Source organism: Acartia tonsa, chromosome 8 (assembly GCF_053477335.1).
Source record: "Acartia tonsa isolate MP-2025a chromosome 8, ASM5347733v1, whole genome shotgun sequence".
In the NCBI taxonomy this organism is placed as follows: Eukaryota; Metazoa; Arthropoda; class Copepoda; order Calanoida; family Acartiidae; genus Acartia; species Acartia tonsa.
In genome coordinates, this window is record NC_137267.1 from 31,329,304 (window position 1) to 31,352,854 (window position 23,551).

A 23,551-nucleotide genomic window follows, 5' to 3' on the forward strand; every position below is an offset into this window, starting at 1 on the left:
AATTGGCGAAAGATGGATAGATCCATAAAGAAAGATAGATAGATAGGTATAGAAAATATATGTATAGATAGTGCTAGTATCTCCCTCAAAGTTCACATAGAGAGCAAAAATATCCCCCCACTCTCTTTTTAAAAATAAATTGAATATCAGGAGTCGAGATTTTATAATTGTAACCATGCTATCCTCCTTCTAATATGAAAGAGAAACTAATTAATATTAAGGCTCAAAACATGCACAGAGTTTTGTTAGAAGGTTTTTGAGAGTAACAGAAATTCTAAATGCAAAAAAGACGAGAAAAAAATTCACTTGCCCATTGCATTGGCTGATTTAGAAGAGGGTTAGTAGAAGGATGGGAGACCTGTAAGTTTTTCTTACCAATAAATTTAGCCAGGGGAAGGGAGTGTGGTAAATAAGCACTCTTGCACCCTATTCGACACACCATTTGTTAGATTGTATAAGTAGATTTTTTTGTCGAAATTTATATATGGATAGAAAATTGAGAAAGAGAAAGACAAAGATAGATCGCTAGAGATATAAAGAAAGAGGCTAAACGGCGAACCGACATGGTTCACCTTTACAATTAAGTTTTTCATATGCATAGTACAAGTTTATAAATATTTTGAGAAAAAAATAGCCGCTTGTATCCTCATATATAGTAGAAGAGAGAGAGAGTGTGACACAGAGAGAGAGACAGAGAGAGACAGAGAGAGTGACAGAGAGAGATACAGAGAGAGGGAGAGAGCAGGAGTAAGAAAATAAAATGAGAGAAATTCAAATGGGAGAAAGAGAGAAAAAAATAATACAAAAAGTTTGCGCACAATAAGTGCAATTTTGGTTGGCAAAGTTCGTGTGCAAAAAAAAGAGTAAAAATTTTGCATTAGCTTTTCTATTCAGTTATACTTGAACTTACACGTAGTACACTTGAAATTTACATTAAGGGCAAATTTATCCATAAGTAGCACAGCATACCAAACATATATTTCATAAAAACAAATTCTATTTAAAGGCAAATCTACTTTTAGGGTCATTACGCCCGACTGTCAATAAAGATAAGATTTGATAATAGTTTATTTAATTATATTGGAATTGACCTATGGATTCAAAACTTTGCGTGATGATTAGAGTGGGTAGATTTTGGAATTTCGTGTTACTACACATTGGCAAGGGTTACTGGGCCAATATAAAACCCTGTGAAACTTGAAAGGGGTTTTGTAATCTAAAAAACAACGGGCGCGCGGGGGGTATAAAATGTGCCCGCCCTCTTATAAAACCAAAAAATGAAATTCCTTCAAACACAGTCATTTTTAAGTTAAACCATAAATTAAGATTTAAAACCAAAATTTATCTACAATTAAGTTGAGGAATGGCCAAAAAATTGGGTAACAGCAGTCAAGGATGCACGTCGGAAAATACTACATTAAAAATGTTTTAAAATTTATTTCACTGCTTTTGGCGCATTTTATTGTTGATCATGAAAAATATAAAGCTTTATCTGTAAAAAAAAAAGTTTGCTACACCTTTCTACATAGAATTCTAAATATTTCTTTTTATTATTAAGATTTTTCTCGTTTAAAGATAAAATGAAATAAAAATGGTAAAATTTTCTATTAAAAGATTAAAAACAAAACTTTTAGTATCATTGAGAAGGTGATTAGAATTTTTATTTAAACAAGGATGAACACTTTACTGACAAACAGACCTACAATTTATACTAGAATTGTATAATAAAAATGTCATTACTTGGACTATACACCAGACTATTATGTACTCTAATAAAGTGAAACTTGTAGCTAGCTAACAAAAACGGTATCCTCCCCACCCATCCACTAAATTGACGACAATTTTTCCCCTGTCATAATATCCACGTACATATATTCTACATCTATTGTAATAACTTTGCTATGCCAATATCACTTAAACCGGAAATGGGAAACTATTAAGGGTTAGGTTGAATAAGATACTCCCGCAACATTGGTTGCAGGGTTAGTGCCTCGCAGGAATGATCCATGCAGGAAAGGATCACTGCAGGCAGATTTAGGACCTGGACCTTTAGGGATAGAACTACGAAAAGTAAAGGCTTTCCGCGGGGGCTTTAAATATATGTTTGTCTTAAAATACGGGGGAGGGGTTTTCTTTGTCCACTGTCGTTGCATGAGATTATAAGATATTAATAAAATATTTCATTTAAGGCCAAGATTTCTTCTAATATTTGTAACGCTGCAGTTTATTCTCTTTTTAACTTACTTATGGATAACTAGAGGTACCTTTATATCATTATTCTGAATACTAGAGCATCAGTATGTCTGTTTAAATGAATGTATGTTAAAAATTTAGTTAATGGCTTGAACGATGGTTCACTGCTGCTGTTTTTTTTTTGTAAAGATACCCCTTACCAAAGAGCATTCAGTATGCAACTTACTTAGTTGGTCGTTCATTCTAAAAACGAAGCTTTTTATAGTCCCTATAAAAAAATGACGTCATCCTGGCCTACCATTGGCAATTAAAATGTATACTGGCATGCCATTGATATTTTATTCTGTGAATTGGCCTTTTATTAGTCATTTTTATTGTATGACGTCATTTTTATAGGCACTATAAAGATCTTCTGACCGCTAAACATCTACTCTCTAATTCACTTTGTCGTAGCATTTTTTTAAAGCTTTACTACTATTAATGAAAGGTATCATCCTTGTTTATTTTAGATCGAGTTGTTAGAGTTCTTTTACTGGCCTATAGTAGGTAAGAAAAGCACAGCTAGTTGACAATTTAATTTGTCAGTCAGTATTAGCAATTAATTGTTTGTCCTCCGCCTTTCAATTCTGCTTTGTTTTTATGGTTATTGTCATGCTTGTTATAAAGCAATTAAAATTAAAACAAGGTTGTTAAAGTTCACAACAAGAAAATATTATATTCTAAATAATTTTCTAATTCAAATAAATTATTCAAAAAAAAGACAAAGAAACGTGAAATAACTTTTGTATTCTTTCTGCGTATTTTAATTTTTTCAAACTTTATATCAGCTTTTTGTCTTTAATTGATTGGATAATGGATTGAAATCATTATTACATGATGATAACCATAGTTGTGTAGAACACAATTTGCATGAAGCCAATGAAAGACAATGATAATCTAATCTACATAACATAAAAAGCAAGGCTCGGCATCCTCAGTCGAAACCTTAGTAATGGTTGTAGTGGCCTTGTAAATTAGCTGTTAGTGTTCAATAAGTCTCAACCACAGCTACCAATTTCTAATTCAGCCACCTGTCGAACAAACGGTTTTTACTAAGATTCACGTAGCCATGCGACTTTCTTACCTACCCAATAAGCCTAAATTCAGCCGAAGTCACTGCCGCAAATTTGTTTTCGGTAGCAACCGCGTAGCTGAAAGTGCGACTGTTAACCCCTGATAAAAAGTATTGTATAATTTTATTGTTGTAAGATTAAAACTGCCGAGGGCAAGTAAGTAGTCAAAGCAGGAAAATATGTCGTATCATCTTATTTTAAGTAGCGAAGCTAGTCTGATCAGTTTATCCGTCCGTCTGTTTTAATAGGAAAAAAGATTTACTAGGCCGCTATAAGAGATAGACGAATATGAATATGCTATTATCCGTTCATTTATCTCGCTAATTTGTGTATTTAGTGTTTTTTTTATTTATAGGCTTCGCTTTTTATAGATGTTGTTATTCTTGTTTAATAGAACATCGTTCTGTATTAATAAAAAACTTAAACAAGGACAATTCTATTTATATGTAGCGCATAAAGAACACAAACACATTTTTCAAGTATTACTTTAGATAATTTAAAACGATGTTGATAAAAAGTTAATTTAATTTGGATTTAATGTAATTTTTTTTCCTTGATCAGTGTATAAAGCAAAGTTATTTTTGTTTTAAGGTCTGGTTCAAGTTTGCTTGGACAGATTCTAAGCGCTGGGGATAACACCAGCTATGCTTTTGAACCTTTATATGGCATTGATCTTTCTTTGTTTGATAATAAGGTAAAAAAATCTATCTGGTCTACAGTTATCCTTTACAGTGAAGATGTTTATAGGTCCAAGGATGGTTTAGTCTATTTTTCTGCCCTTCCATATCCGTTGGAATATAAAGCCCATAGATGCTAGAGCGCTTTCGCTAGTATACACAAAGTAGTAATGTTTTTATTGTCTGATGCCAAGACAAATACTGGATTTAATTGGTATTACTTTTCAGGGAAGCTTAATAAATGTATTTAAGTGATTTTAGGCTATTTTTCTCACCTTTCCTTGCATATTTCTAACTATCAACTAAATATATCTTTCTAACTAATTGGCTATTTTTCTTTATCTACTTTTATTTATCTCTGCTATCTAAAAAAAATCTTTAAATTTTTCTAAATACTATAAATCTAGCTATTTTTCGGTGCTTTTCCTCAAAGTCCCTAGTAAGCGCAGAAAAATTCCATTCCCTTATTTTTGTGCTTCTTTGGGCACTGCACTTTCAGGGAAATCCTCCATTTTCCATCTTTATCTTTTTGCTATTATTTGTATGATCTATCTAAAAAGTGTGCAAAAAAAAATGCGGACATTTTTTAAAATTGAAATTGCGCGGCTTGTATTAATAGTAGAAAAATGTTACGCATATGGTAAGAACTGCTAGGAAGTCTATTTTTTGGAAATATAAGAATGATTCCTCTGCTACGTATAGTTACGGAGCTACGTGTTAAAATGTCCCAACTGATGTAAAACTTGACTTGCGAGTAAATCATTAAAGATTAAATTAAAGGGTATGCAAATAAAAATACGTACATTTTTAAAATTCTAATTGCTCGGCTTGTGTTAATGGTAGAAAAATGTTTTGCATACCTATGGAATCGCTATAAACTCTATTTGTTGGAAATATAAGAACCATTCATGTGCTACGTATAATTTATGAGCTATGTGGTAGAATCTCCCAACTGACTTAAAACTAAAAAAAAAATTCCACTTTTCTCACATTTATCAATACAGCTCCTAAACTAAAAATAGCATGAAAATCATACTTATATTTCCAAAAAATAGAGCTTATGACGGTTCTAACGATATACATAGCATTTTTCTACTATTCACACAAGCCGAGCAGTTTGAATTTTAAAAGTGTCCGCATTTTTGCACACCCTTTTTTATCTTTAATGATTTACTCGCAAGTCAAGTTTTAAGTCAGTTGGGACATTTTACCACATCGCTCCGTAACTATACGTAGCAGAGGAATCGTTCTTATATCTCCAAAAAATAGACTTCCTAACGGTTCTAACGATATGCGTAACATTTTTCTACTATTAACACAAGCCGCGCAATTTGAATTTTTAAAAAAATACATATTTTTTTATATACTTTAATCTTTAATGATTTACTCGCAAGTCAAGTTTTAAGGCAGTTGGGACATTTTACCACATCGCTCCTAAAATATACGTAGCACAGGAATCGTTTTTATATTTCCAAAAAATAGACTTCCTAACGGTTCTAACAATATGCGTAACATTTTTCTACTATTAACACAAGCCGCGCAATTTCAATTTTAAAAATGTCCGCATTTTTTTTGCACACCCTTTATTGTTTAACAATGTATTTATCTATTTGTATATCTATTTAGCCCGAGTTGGAATCTTTTCTAGTTCAAGACAGGATACAGGGACTACTAAATTGTGATCCATTTATAATCAAAAATTTACCCAGGTAATATATGTATATCTTTGTAAGAGCAAAGCTACGTTATAAGTTTTCACTCTGTCAGTTTGTTACGTTTAAAAATTTACCCAGGTTCTACGAAGTACCACAAAATTTCACCCTTTTTACCGGAAAAGTGGTAAAGCTGGTCAAGCTGGTAAAATTTACCAGTTTCGTGGTAAATTTTACCAGCAAAAATTTTAGCCAAGAAATTAGTAAAATTTTACCATTTTTTTGTAAAATTTGACGAAACAAAAAACCCCGTTTTTTGTGTTTTAAATTAATTACAGCTCTTCATAATCAATTGTAGTACTTTAAAATAATGATTTCTATACAATGAAGCCTAAATTTAAAATTTTTTTTTTTTTTTAAATTTTACCACATTTGGAAGTTTTACCAAAAATGTGGTCAATTTTACAACTTTATCTTTCAGGTTAAGTCCGAATTTTCGGACTTAGACAAAAAAACGCAATTTGGTCAATTTTTACCAAAAAGTTGGTCAAATTTGACAAGGTATTTTTTTAGGCTAAGTCCAGATTTTTGGACTTTGACAAAAAAAAAACTTGGTAAAATTTGACCAACTTTTTGGTAAAAATTGACAAGGTAAATTTTTAGGCTAAGTCCAGATTTTTGGACTTTGACAAAAAAAAAACTTGGTAAAATTTGACCAACTTTTTGGTAAAAATTGACAAGGTAAATTTTTAGGCTAAGTCAAGATTTTTGGACTTTGGCAAAAAAAAACAACTTGGTTAATTTTTACCAAAAATTGAGTCAATTTTTACTTTTTATTGAATTTTTTCGCATAAAAGAAGCTAACTTTTTTTTTAAAACCTTGAAAATTATTTCATCATTTCTTTTAAAACATCCTCTCGCATCGTCAAAAATATATCAAATTTAATATTTACTTATTAGAGCTAGCTTCATACGAATTAAAATTAAAAGAAAGAAAATCCAGGTGTGTACGCAGATGTGCCGTGTGCATTTCAATTTATCGATTTTTCATCTTTAATATAAATATAAGCTTTCGTATATTCCCCTGAATGTTTCTAAAAGAAAGACAGAGATTTCGAATTATAGAGTAATTTCGCTACAAAACTTATATTTTTAAGTTTTGAAATTTATGGCACCTCTGTGCGCGCATGCACACTATAGATAAGCTTATGATTATTTGAATATAGAGTGCCAAAAATAATTATTAGTTTTGATTCAATTTAATCAAATATTTTTCGAATCAAGAAGTAAATTACTACTCAATTTTCTCTAAATATTTAAATTTATAGAATTTACAATTTGTTTGGAAGATTTTTTTAAGCAAGATGTTTAAAAATGTGGCAAAATTGTGGAAAAGAATATATGACGTCAGAAAAAAAATAAAAAGTAACCAATGAGAAGCAGGCATTTACTTCTGGCGGCTGCCGCTAAAAGTGAACACTAATACTAGGTAACAGGTTCGAAATTGAGACTAAGTTTTATAAGCTTTCTTAAAATCATGAGATAGATATTAAAATTTAAAGAATAAAGTAACCAATGAGAAGCAGGCATTTACTTCTGGCGGCTGCCGCTAAAAGTGAACACTAATACTAGGTAACAGGTTCGAAATTGAGACTAAGTTTTATAAGCTTTCTTAAAATCATGAGATAGATATTAAAATTTAAAGAATAAATTTTTACAGGAAAAGAAAATGCCCAGCCAGCTAGTTGATGAGAAATTTGCCAAAGAGATCCTGGATGATGGCTACGAATTGTCCAAGTTAATCGGCGAGCGCGTTATTCGTATCCAGTTGGCTAAATGTAGCGAGACCGAGGACGAGGACGAGACTGACCAGGAGAATGGAGGAGATACTACCAGCATCGAGGACGAGGAGGAGGAGGAGGCTCCAAGCAGTGCTGCAACAACAAACAATGACGAAGATTCAGAACCCGATGTTTTCGCTGTTTTTTTTGAGGAAAAAAAGCAAAAATATCAAGAAGAACAACAAAATAAGAAGATAAAACCAAAGAAGAAGAAAAGCAAAGAAGAACAAGTCAAACTTCTGAGGACAGCCATGTACACAGGTCTGGAGAAATGGCGCAATCAAAACGCCACAAACCTTGTCGATTTCTACAGAAAATCCACCAAAGGAGATAAGAAGAAAGGTTCAAGATCCGCAACCATGGATCTAATCCATGGTACTGTGAAAAACTTATTGGAAGAGGACCAGTATCCAGCCGAAATCAGGGAGCTATTGGGGAACCTTATCCTTCTGCCGGTCAGCAATTCGAGAGTGGAAAGAATATTTTCCCATCTCAAATTGCTTTTCAGCAAAAGGAGGTATAACCTCAAGGCCCAAATGGTTAAGGAACTGATGTTCCTCGGATACAATAACCTTATTCCCAAATCAAACGTCAAAGATTTTTTGTAAGCTGCTAAGCCATGAGCCGTTTGCTTTGAGATCAATCATTCTTCTTGTACATATTTTATTTTTAATACATCTATATTGTTTAACTTTAATAATATTATCAATAAATTATGAAGAAATAAAATTGAAAATAAACGTATAATTAAAGAATCATAATGGCAATGCATTTCTATTTTCAATTGTGTATGAATATTATGAAATAAACTTATTTAGTACAGCTAATTTCTTATTTATTTATCCATAATAAAAATTCTTTCTTATAACATTGACGTCACAAGAAAAGAAAAGTAGGATGTCTTTATTCATTTATATTACTAAAGAAAGAGTAAAGACTCCCTTGTGTGCGTGCAAGTATTTAAATATAATATGATTTATTGTTATTTGATCTTTGGGTCAGCCACGGTGTTCGTACAAAAATGTTTAAATAAAAAGAAACATATTGAATAGCAATGTTTAAATATAACAAAAAACACAATGATTTACTTTTATTTATGTAGAAAAATAAGACAAAATTTTAAAAACTTGAGTATTTGGTATATTATATAAAGAGCTAATTTTCATTATTGGTGCATCATTGTAAACCCTCCCCCCCCCCCAAGCCGCGGGAATTCATTAAGAATAGATAGAATAGGAGGAGAATTATGAAAATAAATTTCCTATTTTAATTTTGATAAGACAATGGCTGATAAATTGGTGTAGGCATTTAGGATATTTTCAATTCATCATTTATGCATCATTGTAAAACAACCCCCCCCCCCTCGCCGGAATTCATTAAGAATATGATATCCTGGACCGGCTTTGTAAAGTCACAGGACACGTATGATATCTATGTTTATAGCCCCCCCCCCCCCCCAAGGAGTGGAATAAATAAAGTATAGCCGTTTGAGTTTCCTAGTTTAATTTTGATAAGACAATGGCTGATAAATTGGTGTATTAAAGGATGCAAACTTTTTTATTTTAATATCCGTGGAAAATTATGGAAAATGCAGCGGATATTAATTGATTTCAAAGCCATACTAGAAAAGCTTTTCTTTCATTCAGGGTTCGGCAGCCATAGTCTCTGTGGCTTTTCATATTGAATAAAAGGCAAACAACAAGTCAAGTCATGACTAACTTTTAAAATCATTGGAAGAAACATTCAAAAAAAATACACTTAATTAAAGAAAAAAGTTACACTTACATGACAACATACAATGGCCGATAAATGATGAGACACAGTCTTGCCCCATCTGTAGATAAAATTAGAGGTTGAAAAGTTTAGACACTGAACAAAATGAACAAACCAATCAAAATTCAATAAAAGTCCCTAAGATCTAAAGCCAACGAAAACATAATTAACAAGGATGACAACATCCATAAAAGCACTGAAACGGTAGGACAAAAAGACATTAACACTTGTATAGTGTCAGAACTGAATAATCAGAATATAAATGTATAAGAGTCGAAGCAAAATTGAACGGAATAAGGAAAAATAGATTATATTTATTTCAGTACTTACGAGATTTAGTGAATATACATCAAAAATATATTCACCAAACCTTATTCTAATTTAGCGGGTATTGAAATATTAAAACATATTTTTTAATATTTGTTGACCAGCTGAGAAGGTAACAAGATATTACCCTCTGTTAATATATATTAGTATATTCAGATTTTCAATTTAGATATTCCCCTTCTATGTGTTAGGAAATATGCAGAAAGGTGTGAAGTTTGGACTTCCGGGGTACATGGGATATTAAGAAATTTTAATATATTTACGGGAAAATAATATTTACAAAATATTGATAAACAGTAATATTTCACTACGAAATCACCCTAGTTTTGATTTATTTAATATTTTTCAAGAAATATTCAAACTTCAAATATGATTGCATTGATTGATTGAACGTTGACGATAGAATTTCAAACAGAGTATATAACATAAAAATACTGAATTTTAAATTATTTTTTTTAGCAATTTTTCTAATGTCTAACACAGCTCTAAAAAGATGCATTAATTAATATGCAGCAAAAATGGATTGAAGATAATCTTTTTTTTCTATGAAGGCCGTACCATCAAAAGCGAAATAATTAAATAAATCATTGTATACTCTTTTAGATTTCGCGAATGTCGCGCTTGTTATTCATAGCGTAAAAAATGTCGAAAAAACGCGGCATTATCTTTTAAGAACCCGGCCGGAAATACAGCATATATATGGTTAACAACTATATATATTTAAATATTTTTTTTTAATATTGAATGCACTATATTTTTTTTATATTCTATCGAATATATTTTATATGTCATTACAAAACTATATTACATTCAATATTAACATTAAAAAAAAATAACATCAATTTAAACTTTCGTAACCCTGTAATTGGTTAATGGCTTCAGTAGTTCAGTTCTATCTAAACCACGCAGCACGCTTGAGCTAGCATCACCAGCATGGCTCTGCCTAGGCTTATCATTAGAAAGGTAAGGGTATTATTATTGGTTGAAAAGTTTGTACATTATTATTACAGGTATTGTGTCTTTAAAGGAACTGTGAACGTAAATTTTTCTCATCTTAATATCAAATCTTAACATTATCTCATTCATAATATCTCACAGATAGAGCAAAACGCGCTTTTGTTTGCTTAAAAAACGGCTTTTTCCGACGATTTTTATAAGGTACAGGGAAAGGAAGAAATTTTCCGTATTATATAAAATGTCCATTAAATTGATTTTTTCTCCCATTATAGCTAAAATTAAACTTTTTCACATAGTTCTAGATTTTTCCTAACAGTTAAGCTGACTTTTAACATAATCCTTGCTTTAAACCAATGTATAGTTACTTAGAAATTGATAAAATAAGCAATATTTTTTATTGAAAACCAAATACAATAACAAAGCCAGAAACAGGTTTTTTATTATTATCCAATTAACTTTAGATGGCCCATCTCTTGCCCACCTTTAATTACAAATTTGTAAATAATAAAGACGCAATATTTTTTTATAAACAGTCTGATAAAAGTGTAAACTAATTCTCCAAAGTGGGTTATTTATTGTCCAACACAATAAAAAAGGATATTATTATTTTAAATAACCTATGAGATTCAACCCTTTGTAGACAGTGAGGTGTTTTTTTTGTCAATAATACGAATTTAAAATATGTCTTTATTACCTAACTACTACGTTATAAAAAAACTAATTGGCAATTTTATAGCATAAAATAAATCCTTAACAGTAAGTAAATTGTTTCAACTATATATGACAAGTTAAATATCCCTACAAACATTATAAGAATCAAAAACGTTCAGATTTTCCCTGTTTTTTCCTTTTTCCCTCTCAAAATACCATAAAATCAAGGCATTATTCCTGGATATTTTTGTTAATAGTACGCGTTTTTGGTTGATCAGTGTAGTGAAATGTGCTTAGTAAATGTTAAGATTTGATAATCAGATGAGAAATTTTTACGTTCACACTCCCTTTAATGGCTTTTCACATGTCTTATTTTAAAAAGTAGGAAGGCTTTTTTTTGTCTGAAGCTTAAGATCTCGGAATTTCACCTTGCATAGAGCATTCGTAAAATGTACTGGGGTGCCCTTTCTTTACTGTTTAGTTTTAATAAGAATTAAAAAAAAACAATATTAGGGTTACTTTTCCTAGGAGTGAGAATATATATATATAGTTATAAACATTCCCTGATCTTATGAGAAGCTAATTGAATAGGAGAACCATACAGATCGATCCAGCGGTTTGTAAGCTCAGCATTGTTAATTTTTAAAACATGCATTTTTAAACTCTCTTTACAAACTAGAATGGAAGAAAATAAAACCAAACAAATCAAATACATATAAGACCGATCTTTATTTATCCATCTTTCTTTATTACTTTAAATATATAATATTTAATATTTATTTCCATATTTTTATTCTGTTCTTTACTTAGGAATGATAACTTTTTAACCTAACCAAAATATTCAGGGTCTGCTGTATTCCGGGCTGTTAGAAGAGCTTGTTGATGTGCTGGAGATGAAGGGGGACCACCTCATGGAAATCAACGCCGCCGTGCTGAAGGCCCTCACCTCCATCATCCACCTGGACCGCAATCCCAAGCTGAACACAATCATTGACGCGACGGGCGCGGCCAATTTCCACGGATTTCTGCCGGTGATGGTGCGCAATTGTATTATAAGTTTAACCAGCAGCGGGAATAACGGCCAGTCAGGGTCTAGCGCTCCTGTTGTTGCACCGGCTAGCGCAGTTGCTGTGTTCCCGCAGCCGCTGGCCACCGCCCTCTTCTCGTTCCTGTACCACCTGGCGGCGTATGAGAGCGGCGGCGAGGCGCTGGTGTCCTGCGGCATGTTGGAGTCACTCCTTAAGGTCATACAGTGGCCCAGCAGTGAATTGGAACACATTACTTTTGTTACTAGGTATGTTTTTCATGTTTTGATATACAAGTATTACACTGAAAGCTAGGTAAAAAAACAAGGTTGACATCATCCATAATGTATATCATAGAAATAAAGAAAAATACGCACAATTTATGAAAATAAGTTTCTTTGTCTTTTAAAGCATGACCGACGGACGTAGTAAATTATATACTGGTTTCTCGCTGTCTGTCTTGAAAAGGATCGCATGTTAAAGATTGCATCACAGACGTATAAAGCGGACAAACCAAGCGTATTATAATAAAGTAGATTCTTTATAATAAGAAATATATTCAAAAGTTTAGAAAAATTTGTTTTTCATTCTTTTTCCAGCGTGGCTTCGAAACAAATTAAAATCGATTAGAAACGGTTCTCAGCCATAATGATAAAACATGTATACTGACCATTTTCCAAATAAAAATCATAATACAAGTACCAGTTTTGGTAGCCTAAGCCTTAAGCCTCTCAGGGCTAACAAAACTGGCTTTAATTATATGATTTTTATTTGAATATCCACAGAAAGCTATCTATAATACGATGGAATAAAAAATATTATTTAGGGCTGTAAGAGTGATAGATCTAATCACAAACCTGGACATGGCAAGTTTTTCAGACCCACGCGGGACTAACAACCTTCATCAACAAGCTGGAGTTAGAGGTGGACCACTGTAGGAAGCATTAACCCTTCCAGATCCAGGTATAACTTATTCCAGTATGGCTTCGAAACCGTAATATCTGGAGGATTAGAACTGGTTTTCAGTATAAGACTTTTCAGTAATTGAGAAAAAATCTTAGTGGGGGGACGGTATGATCAGGAATAAAACAATTAATTTAGACTTTTCATGGGTATGCTTCATGTCATCAAAAATTTAAAGATTTATATGTTTGGTACAATACCCCTAAGCGGCATAATAGTTGTGCCCTTATATTTTCAATTTTGAAATAGATGGTTTTAACATAAAGAACAATCTTGTAGGTTGGAACTAAAGAGGAACGACTAACCAAAGTTATTGAGGAGGCAGAAACTATTCATGACGTAGCGGCCATAGCCGCTCAGGAGGAGCTGGCGGCGGCTCAGGTCCTAGTGGCTCAGGTTCTAGCTCTAGGCTAGCTTCTCATCTTATTCAACAGGTATGCATTGTTTATTTATACAGGGATCTTAAGGGATAAGACAATGGACGATAAGTTTTTTAAGTTGCAAGCCAACGAATGAGAGATGTGTTGATTAAACCTTCAAGACCAGTAAAACTTACAGTCCAGTGTAACTTCCTTTCCTGGCATTTATAGAAGTTGAATAAGAAATGATAAAATATTATAAAGATATGCGAAAATGTAAAAAAGAGATAGGATATATGAAGAAATATTGATTTTAATCTTATATTGTATAACACAAACTTTGCTTAAATAAAAATAAAATCCTATAACGTAGCCCTATACTATTGAAAATAGTTAAATATAACAAAACATATTATTAATATCAATCTATCTGATTATTTAGGACGTACCCAAGCCTGGTTTGACCTGCCTACCCACGCGGGCTGCCTTGCTAAAATCTTCTAACAACCTATCTCTATTTAGGATGTACCCAAGCCTGGTTTGACCTGCCTACCCCAGTGGGCTGCCTTGCTAAAATCTATGCTCAACTTCTTAAAGAAGGCTATTCAGGAATGGGTTATTAAATGATTTAAGACGAAGTAAAATATTGTTTAAGTTTTAAAAAAGATTGTACTAAAATAATTTACGTTTCTGTAGACACAATGGGAAACATGGTTCTTATGGGATAGGACAAAAGACGAAGTATTGAAATTAAATCAAGATTTACCTAATAAAAATTAGTCAAAGTTTTTGAGTTGACGAATAAGTAAACTTGTTTCTGAAACTTTGGATACCATTATGATATTTACACCATTTTACCCTCCCTGCCTGGGGTTTAGGTCTAAATTTATCTAATATTAGTACTTGTTTGGGACAGGGATCTAAAGGGACAAGACAATGGCGGATAAATTGATGTACATCAGCAATGATGATACACAAAATTACCCCTTCTGTGGAGTATAATTAGTTGTTGAAAGCTTTAGACACTTAACTTGATTAATCAACCATTCAAAATTCAATAAAAGTCCCTAGAGTTGTTAAAGCAACGAAGAAGAAAATAAAGCTTTGGGGACTAGTGTAATAAACAGTCCACTTCCTTCCTGTGTTTGTGACAAATCATTTAATCCTCCATAACTTAGGACCCCGCGTTCAGCGACTCCATACGCCACGTGATGGAGGGAAGTTTGCCCAACAGTTTGAAGCATATAATCAGTAATGCCAAGTACTATGGCCCCAGCCTGTTCTTGTTAGCCACGGATGTTGTTACTGCTTATGTTTTCCAGGTAAGCTTTCCCTTTATTTTTTCTCGTTCTGCGTTTTCAAAGATGTTTAGTTAGATAAGTTTGCTGATTTTTTTGCCACGTGTCAAGATGCCTGTAGGAAATGAATGAGGGGGGAGAGGGGGAGTCGAACCTACACACTTTTATTTTTGCTTTCAAAAGAAAAATTTTAGGTGTGAGAGTAAGGGGGGGGGGGAAGTTCTGACACATTTGCGTAAACAGCGAGTATAGGCTTTATCTTTGGGACGGACGGACAGACAGACAGACAGACATCGTTCTACTTTGTATTATAGATTAGATATTTAGTAGGGAGGGATGGGACATTGGGCTGTAAATTACACTAGCCCCCAAAGTTTTCAAATAACATTTTCTTATTCTTTGGCCTAACAACCTTGGGTACTTTTATTGATTTTTTATTGGTTGGTTCATTAAGTTGAGTGTCCTAACATTTCAATCACTTATTGTAATCTACAGAAGGGGTAACGATGTGTATCATCATTAGAGATGAACATCAATTTATCAGCCATTGTCTTATCCCTTTATATCCCTGTAATTATCTAATTAACTAATGAGCAATTTTATTCCAGGTTGAATATCAGTTATACGAGGGAATGGAGCCGGTGCCCAGCAAATCCAGGAGGTTGCGCAACAGTTTTCGGCCAGAGCAGTAGAATCAAGAACACTTGTGTGTTTGGCGGCGCACCCAAGGGTCCTCAGCTGCGCGACATTGAGAACGGCTGCTGATTATTAGAATTATTATTTTATGTTCAAGTTAAATAAATATAAAAATACAACAAAAAATTTTATAATTTTTTCTATTTTTAAAAGCAAAGCTTCTCTATAATTAGGGTCGGTCGTTTTTACCACTTTCTCACGATTTTTACCACCCGATTTTACCGCAATTTTCAGTCAAATTTTACCAGATTTCCGGTAAATTTTACCAATTTAGGACGAAAATATTACCAGGTGTTGACCAGTTTTACCACTTTTTCGGTAAAATCTTACAGAAATTTGCGGTAAGATTTTACCAAAAAAGTGGTAAAATTGGTCAAAATCTGGTATAAATTTGCGTCCTAAAATGGTAATATTTTACCGGAAATCTGGTAAAATTTGACCGAAAATTGTGGTAAAAAAAGCTGGTAAAAACCGTGAGAAAATACCACAAAAAGTGTTTTTACCACGGTTACGGTAAAATTTTACCACCTTTTAAAACGTAAAGGCTGGTAAAATTTTACCGTAAAAGTGGTAAAAACTAGGTTTTTTTCTGGTATTAATTCAATCCTGGGTATTACGACCATAACTAACCAGTTGTTTTCTTTAATTCCATACTTTTAACACTGTAGGACTCTGCAACATTAAACATAAGTTTAAAAGTTGGTTGGTTAAACAATACTACATAAAATAAGTTATACAAAAAAAAATTAAGCTTTGCTACTTATCAGGAATAGCTACTTATGAACTTTTAATTAACCGTTCTAAACTAGAACAATTATTAGGTTAAGTAGCGCAACAAAAAGGGCAAAAAATGAGAGAGAGTTTTTTGACAATTTAGCATCATGGATTAATAAACAGCCCAATGTCCATTCTCTCCATGTAATAAATGAGTATGTATTTTTAGGCCTGAACTGAATTATAAGATGAGAGAATGTGTAAACTCAACTACAAGGGTATAAAATTAAATATAAATATTATTTGTATCTCTTTGCAATTGTTCCCTGATTTAGTTTTAGGGAGATTTTTCAAGACTTATAAACCTATTTTACATAAATAAAAAATAATAATAATAAATTGTTGCAATTGCTATACCTATAGTGATTTTATCACAATACTTGCCTAATTGATTTTTTGTTCTCATTTACCTAATACTTTCGGCTACGCTTCTAGAGGCTTCTAGTGAAAATTGAAGTCGGGTGGGGGAAATAAACTTATCCCATTTTTTAAGAAAATTGTGGGAGGGGGTAATTTTTTCTTGGTGCGATTTCTCTTGGGAGGTTGGTGGTATCCTCCATAAAATTAGCTTCAAACTTTCCCATGACCTATGAGAAGCTACATTGTAAAGGAGAACCATGTCGGTTAAACAGTTAGTGAGATTCTTTGGTACAGAAACATATACATAAAGATCCTGTTATTTTTATACAAGATTTTAGATGTTGCAGCGCTATACCATGTTGAAAAAATTGTCCTATTCTAGGTAACAAAAACCATCCTAGCCCATGGGGATAATTTAGAAAGATGGATCTATGATACTAACATACAGGTTGTTTAATAGAGATGCTACTCTTCTAGTCATGTTGTTAGTTTTGTCGGTCTGTTTATGACGTTGCATTACTTACCATATGTCTGTAAATGTATGTGAGTGTGTGTGTGTAACGAAGGATCTCACTAACCTCTGAATATGGTTCTCATTAAGAGTGAAGCTTCTTATAGGTACAATATAATTTAGAACGATGGATCTATGATACCAACATAAAAGTTGTTCAATATTTTTGAGAAGGATACATCCATAAAAATTTAAAGTAGAGGATTAACTTGCCCTTCCCTTCCCTACAGCCTTCCCCCCCTCAGAGGCCTCTAGGATCGTAGCTTCTCGTTTGCTATCAATTAAAACCGCAATTAATATTTTGTGATTCTTCGCTTTGTTGGTGTTATTGCAGGTAGTTCACCTGGTACGGGATCCACGAGGTATAATACGCTCAGTAACATCCAGACCTGGAACTTGGACTAAACAGGATACAATGCCCAAACAGCTCTGTAATAAAATTCAGGTATCTATCTTTCTAATTAGCCATCTTTCTATCTTGTTGCTGGCTTATTGTTGCCCAGTGTACTTTAAACAAGCTTTTCAACAAGCCAGTCCCCTGAATTACCATGAAAAATAAAAATATTTGTTGATTACTACCAAAAAATATGAATTTTAATATATATATGTTTTTCAGTCAGATCTGGACCTTGAAGAAAGATTGGGATACAGATATATAAGAGTAAGGTAACCTTTTAAAAGCATTAATTGAGTGAAAATGCCCAAATTTGACAGCTACCAAAGGTAGACTAACACATAATACTTTTAGAGTAAAGATTATTTAAACCTCTAAATAACTAATTCAGATATCCATCCTTCTAATTACTATCTAAATATTAAGTTACACACAGACAGATAATGATTATGTCTTCTATCTATCTATCTAGATATCTAACTATCTATCTAAATATAAGGATATAGAGATCTAGCATTAAATGTACAGATAGTCAGATAATAATTCTATCTTCTATCTATCTAGATACCTAACTACCTATCTAAATATTAAAGTATGAAAATCTAGTAACAAATATACAGAGAGGCAGATAATAATTATATATCTTCTATCTATCTGAATATCTAACTATCTATCTAAATATTAAGATATAGAGATCTAGTATTAAATGTACAGATAGTCAGATAATAATTCTATCTTCTATCTATCTAGATACCTAACTACCTATCTAAATATTAAGGTATGAAGATCTGGTATCAAATATTCAGATAATTAGATAATAATTATATCATCTATCTATCTAGATACATCACTACCTATCTAAATATTAAGGTATGAAGATCTAGTATTAGATGCACAGACAGAATCAGAAAGAATTTATCAACATCTTGGGGTAACATTTTTACAAACCAACTTAACAAATCATCCTGAGTTAAGATGAACGGACTTATATAATATTTTTACACAATATCTAGTGAAAGGGACATGCTCCACAATAAGCATTAGTGAAAGAAATATCCTTTGTCCCTGAACAGATATTATTTCCTTTCTTTCTCTCGCATATATTTATTTTTAATTTTCTCTTTCATTTTCATGTTTCTCTTATACCTATTCCTTATTTTTTATTTTCCTTTCTCTCTGTCTAATAAGGATTGTTCTGTGGTATACAATTCCAAACAGATTTGCAATAATTGGACGTAAGTATCCTTGTCTTAAACAGTTTTGTTTGACAACTAGGTACGAAGATCATTTGTTTTATTTCTACATCATATTTTTGGTTTCTAACATTTTTACTACCATATAAATGAAATTTCGCAATTTTGCAAAAACTTTTTTCAATAACTAAACCTAGCGATAAAAACTACAAAAACGTATTTGTCCCCAAAAAAGTGGGGGGGGGGGGATTGTTAAAAATGGATTTGTATAATTGTTTGCTCAAATTTAGATTGGTTAGGTAAGACGATTCTAGAAAAGTAATTCTCCCTTAAACATTTTTAAATAATTTAAGGAAATGCCAAAAAGAAAACAAAATCATTTTTGACTGTGGTAAAATTGTTCGGTTTCCAAGTTTATTTTCATAGTTTTACTTAAAATAGATTTTACTTGGAAAAGAATAGGGAAAATGTTTTAAAATGAAAATAACCTAAATATTCCGTTTAATACCAATAATGGGACAAATCCTTTAAAATTTCTCACCTCAGAATTATATTTTTCTAAGTCTTGCATATTTCTTTATTCTATTGTAAGGCTAAGGAGATCCTTTTGTATTTCAACGTGATTGCTTAACGAAATTAAGAGATATTTTACATTGGTTGTTGAAATATCATCTTTTTCAAGCAAGCTTTCAAAAATTTTTTAGCAAAGATACTCTATAATTTCCGTCCGTCTGAATGTTGATTGGGAAAATTATTTTCTATTTTTAAAGAAACCTCCGTTTATAAATTTGTCCGTCTGTCTGTTTAACCTATAGTGTTAATGATCTTCGCTACTTATGAATGTTAACATACTCATATTATAAATTTTTAGTTGGAATATACAGAGAAAATAAGAAAATTTGTTCGTCAACACACTAACCCTGATAAAGATACACAGTAAGTAAAAAAAAGAATGATATAAATATGACTTCTACTTTATATGTAGGTTTTTCCGAGTTAGACCTAAAAGTAATTTTTATTTATTCGACTGCTAAAAAGTGTAAAATATAGATGACTGAATTTTTCTGCTCATTTAAGAGAAACTATCGTATTAATCACTTGTTCCGACAGCCTGCCTGTGTATATAGCTTTTTATCTACTAACAGCTTCATCCATTAAGGCCACTACGGGCACATTGCGGGGTTCTTTTTTATTGGGGCGATTTATTTTGGGAGGCTGGTGGTGTTTTGGTTCCCTATCCCAAAATAGTTCTAAACCATTCCTGGATCTATAAGAAGCTTACATATAAAAGAAAACCATGTCGATCCATCCAGCAGTTAACGAATTTCTAACATACAGATAGCTAGACAGACACCATGTTACTTTATATCATAGGATTATCAATACATCCGCATAAACATGTAAGCTTGATAATTTAAAGACTAGTACATGTACAATGTACACATTATATTTGCTGCTATGCTTCTCATAAATGAACAGCTAAACTGTACGAGCGAGACCAAAGAGGGAGCCATTTTCACCGAAATATATTATAAATAATTATGAAGAAAGGGACATTTTACTTTAACATTTTACTTTAATAAAATTATTATATTGTTTCAGGTATAAGTACTACACCACTTTTAGAGATAAAAACTTCCCCCCAGATCTCTGGAAGGTTATTCTAACACTAGATCAAATAAGGTAGGTCAATTCTTTAAAAACAATGCAATGGTTGACAACATCCAAAATAGCGAATGTTATGAATGAAATAACAAAATACTTTTAAAACAAGGAAGAAAAGATCATGAAAGAAAATTTGAATTAATCATTCAAAGGGATAAATAAGGACCCTTAGCAACTGGAAAAAGAAGAGCCATCAAAAGATTAATTTTAAACTAATATATCCTATAACCATCCCAGGACCTATGTGAAGCTTCCTTAAAATATACATAGTACTTAATCGGTTCAGTGCTTATCAATATCTTAACAGGCAAACAAGAGTAAATTGAAACATATTTTTTTAGAACATTTTGAATAAACAATAACATATTTACCTTTTGATTCTTATTTATGGAGATTGTTTTCTTTTCAAAGAATACCTAATAAACCTAGGAATTCAAATTCAAAAGTAAATTTTTTATATTAAATTCGGTATTAGGAATACTTATGTTAAAATGTAAGTATGTCCATAAACATTATCCTGTATCAAGAAGTTTTTCAACAAATTTACTCACAATTTTGCTTCATTTATATTCTGATTTTTCAATTTTAACACTATACAAGTGTTAATGTCAGTTTGTCCTACCGTTTCAGGGCTTCGCTTGTATGGATGTTGTCATCCTTGTTTTATATTAAATTCGGTATTAGGAATACATATGTTAAAATTGGACTTATGATAAAGGTTTTAAAGTTTTTTTTATACAGAAGATACATTGTTAAATAGATTCGTTATGAATATATGGAATTAATTACCTAATTTTGTTTCAGGGAGATTGAAACTAAATGCCAAAGAGTTCTGAAGAAACTGAACTATGAAATATTTGATCCTGATATTATTAATTCTACAGTAGTTGATAATTATAATCAACTACTCAAACAAATAGAATTAGATCATGAAAATTATATGAATTTTAAAGAGAAGAATAATTTGAATTCTTAACTATTTTTTTCTCTGTATGTAATATTTTGCTCAATAAAAAAAACAATCGATGTTCTTATCTTTTAATTAATCAAAATACATCTATTGGAGGGGATGAATATTTCATCTTCCATTATCATAACCTTGTATCAATAGTTCAACATTTTTTTCGTCTCAGTGGTTGAAGGTGCCCTTTCTTCAAAATGATGTTACTATTTTTCTGAAAAAAATATCTTGAAGCAAAGTGGGGAGGGGTTGAATTAATTAAAGCTTATTATAGAAAGCCTTTATCTGGTCATTGACATGTTTTAGGCTATTATTTTGTTTTAAATTGCTTCAACCAATAAAGAAAATACCCTCGAACCTTTTGGATATTACATATAGATAAATGTATGCAAACAAAGTTTTGTTCCCTGTTTTTAATTAGCGATGCAACTCTATGATTCACCTTTCTCCTGTCCGTCCGTCTGTCCGTCAGTCTAAAACGGTATGGGAGAAATGTGATTTTCTCATCCGTTATCTAAGATTGATTCTTTTGTGAAGATTCCCCAAACCAATCATCCAGTTTGTAATTTACTTTGTCCGTCCGTCTGTCAGTCATACAAAAATACAAATATAAAAATGCGTGAAGCTTCGTGATGAAAGGTTTGGTGCTTTTCTCCAATAGATCTATTCTTGATTCTAACAAATGCTTTTAAAATCTCATTGTCCGTATTTTTATGTTACTTTTTTTGTGTTATCATCCTTTTTTCTTTTTATTTGATGTTGATAAATATGTATTGAATGTAAAATATTCAATATTGGTCTCTCAAGAATGCAGGGCTTTTTTTAGTTTTTCTCACTGGTTTACCTTGAACCCCCCACTCCCAACTCCACAGTTTTCTTTTTTTATTTAATTTAGACTTGCCTCAAAGAGTAAGTAAACATGTAAGACAATAACCATGGGTAGCGTAGCATAGAAACAGATATGGAATAGATGACTTTTAATTACTATATTCTTCAACAACAAAAAAAGACAGTTTCGGCTTCCTGGAAACCTAAAATATTTGATTTTTCAATATAACGTTAGAATGAGATAGACGAAAAACAATTGTAATAGAGTTAGTTCGCATCTATAAGACTGGTTTGATAAGAGTGGTCCTATGAAAAAAAAGAGTATTTTACCTTGTGTATTTTAGTTACATCAGTAGCGCAATAGATAAAAATATATCCGATTTTATTTCATTTAAACTATGTAAGGTTTTATTGTATAAATATTATCTTCGAAAGGTTTTCCACGGGAAAATAGATTTAGATTCGAAAGTCTAATAATGGTGTTGAATCATAAATTGGGCTTTCATGTAAAATTTAAAACATCTTAGGCGAGTTGCTTATAATGTAAATTTATAATTATTTTCATTAGCTTTCTTATTGAAGAAATGTTATGTAATACGTTTCTAACACTGCAGAATGCTTCGGTATATTAAATTTTATTTTTTTATTATTTTTTAATCATCTACATACTTTATGTGTGTACAATTGTTTTTGGAAACTGTTTGAAGCAAATTTCCACAAAGCGGATGCAGAAAGAAACAAACTACTGGCTGAACTGTATGGCAGAAAGTTCCTAAACAAAAGGACAATTCTTTCATGCCAATAAAGAACACACATGAAATACTGACGGTATGCCCTAAAGTGATGTGGTAAAGTATAGAAGCAAATTATATAACAGCTTTGCCTTTACTTTTGGTAAAGAAATATTGAAAATATTGAAAAAATGTAAATATGTGTTAAAAGCCAGCAATACAGGGATAGGATAATGAAAGATAAGTTGTTGAGTATGAAAATCTGCCTTCAATGGCTTGATGATTAAAGTAAATGAATAGATGGGGCAGGGGTTAAATAATTGTATGTTCACGGGGTGGGAACCTTGTGCCGACTTTTAATTAGGTCTTTGAGTATCAGCCAATAGCGGCGAAAATATTAACACAGCCATGTCGTTACAAAAGATCAGAATGTAATTTGCAAGCAGACGAAAAACTTTCCACCACTGGAACCAGGTAGTTGTCTGTATTAAATATCTATACCTATACATTTATTACTTGAAAAAGAAAATTGTAAAAGTTACCCAAAATATCTAAATTTCACAGATTTGAGGTTGAGTTTGACGAACGTGGTCTCCCTCCCTGATTTAAA

The 23,551-nt window shown here is 31.9% G+C and overlaps 3 protein-coding genes across 3 annotated transcripts; all 3 read left to right on the forward strand.

Annotated features, from left to right (window-relative positions):
- Nucleotides 1–2,130: 2,130 nt before the first annotated feature.
- Nucleotides 2,131–21,452, forward strand: LOC145325491 (carbohydrate sulfotransferase 1-like). Its single transcript, XM_080168473.1, has 12 exons — nt 2,131–2,260; nt 2,703–2,739; nt 3,897–3,999; nt 5,609–5,691; nt 16,468–16,516; nt 17,041–17,106; nt 17,504–17,614; nt 17,786–17,835; nt 18,434–18,494; nt 19,628–19,692; nt 20,359–20,439; nt 21,226–21,452. The coding sequence occupies exons 5-12, from the start codon at nt 16,487–16,489 to the stop codon at nt 21,395–21,397; spliced, it is 636 nt and encodes a 211-aa protein (XP_080024599.1). The 5' UTR covers nt 2,131–2,260; nt 2,703–2,739; nt 3,897–3,999; nt 5,609–5,691; nt 16,468–16,486; the 3' UTR covers nt 21,398–21,452.
- Nucleotides 12,011–14,145, forward strand: LOC145326549 (E3 ubiquitin-protein ligase HUWE1-like). The gene is made up of 4 exons (XM_080169920.1): nt 12,011–12,477; nt 13,035–13,171; nt 13,451–13,605; nt 14,053–14,145. Exons 1-2 carry the CDS (start codon nt 12,077–12,079, stop codon nt 13,144–13,146), a joined length of 513 nt encoding a protein of 170 aa, XP_080026046.1. The 5' UTR covers nt 12,011–12,076; the 3' UTR covers nt 13,147–13,171; nt 13,451–13,605; nt 14,053–14,145.
- On the forward strand, nt 13,282–15,650 carry LOC145326572 (uncharacterized). Its single transcript, XM_080169943.1, has 5 exons — nt 13,282–13,320; nt 13,451–13,567; nt 14,053–14,145; nt 14,709–14,852; nt 15,437–15,650. The coding sequence occupies exons 1-5, from the start codon at nt 13,282–13,284 to the stop codon at nt 15,518–15,520; spliced, it is 477 nt and encodes a 158-aa protein (XP_080026069.1). The 3' UTR covers nt 15,521–15,650.
- Nucleotides 21,453–23,551: the final 2,099 nt, after the last annotated feature.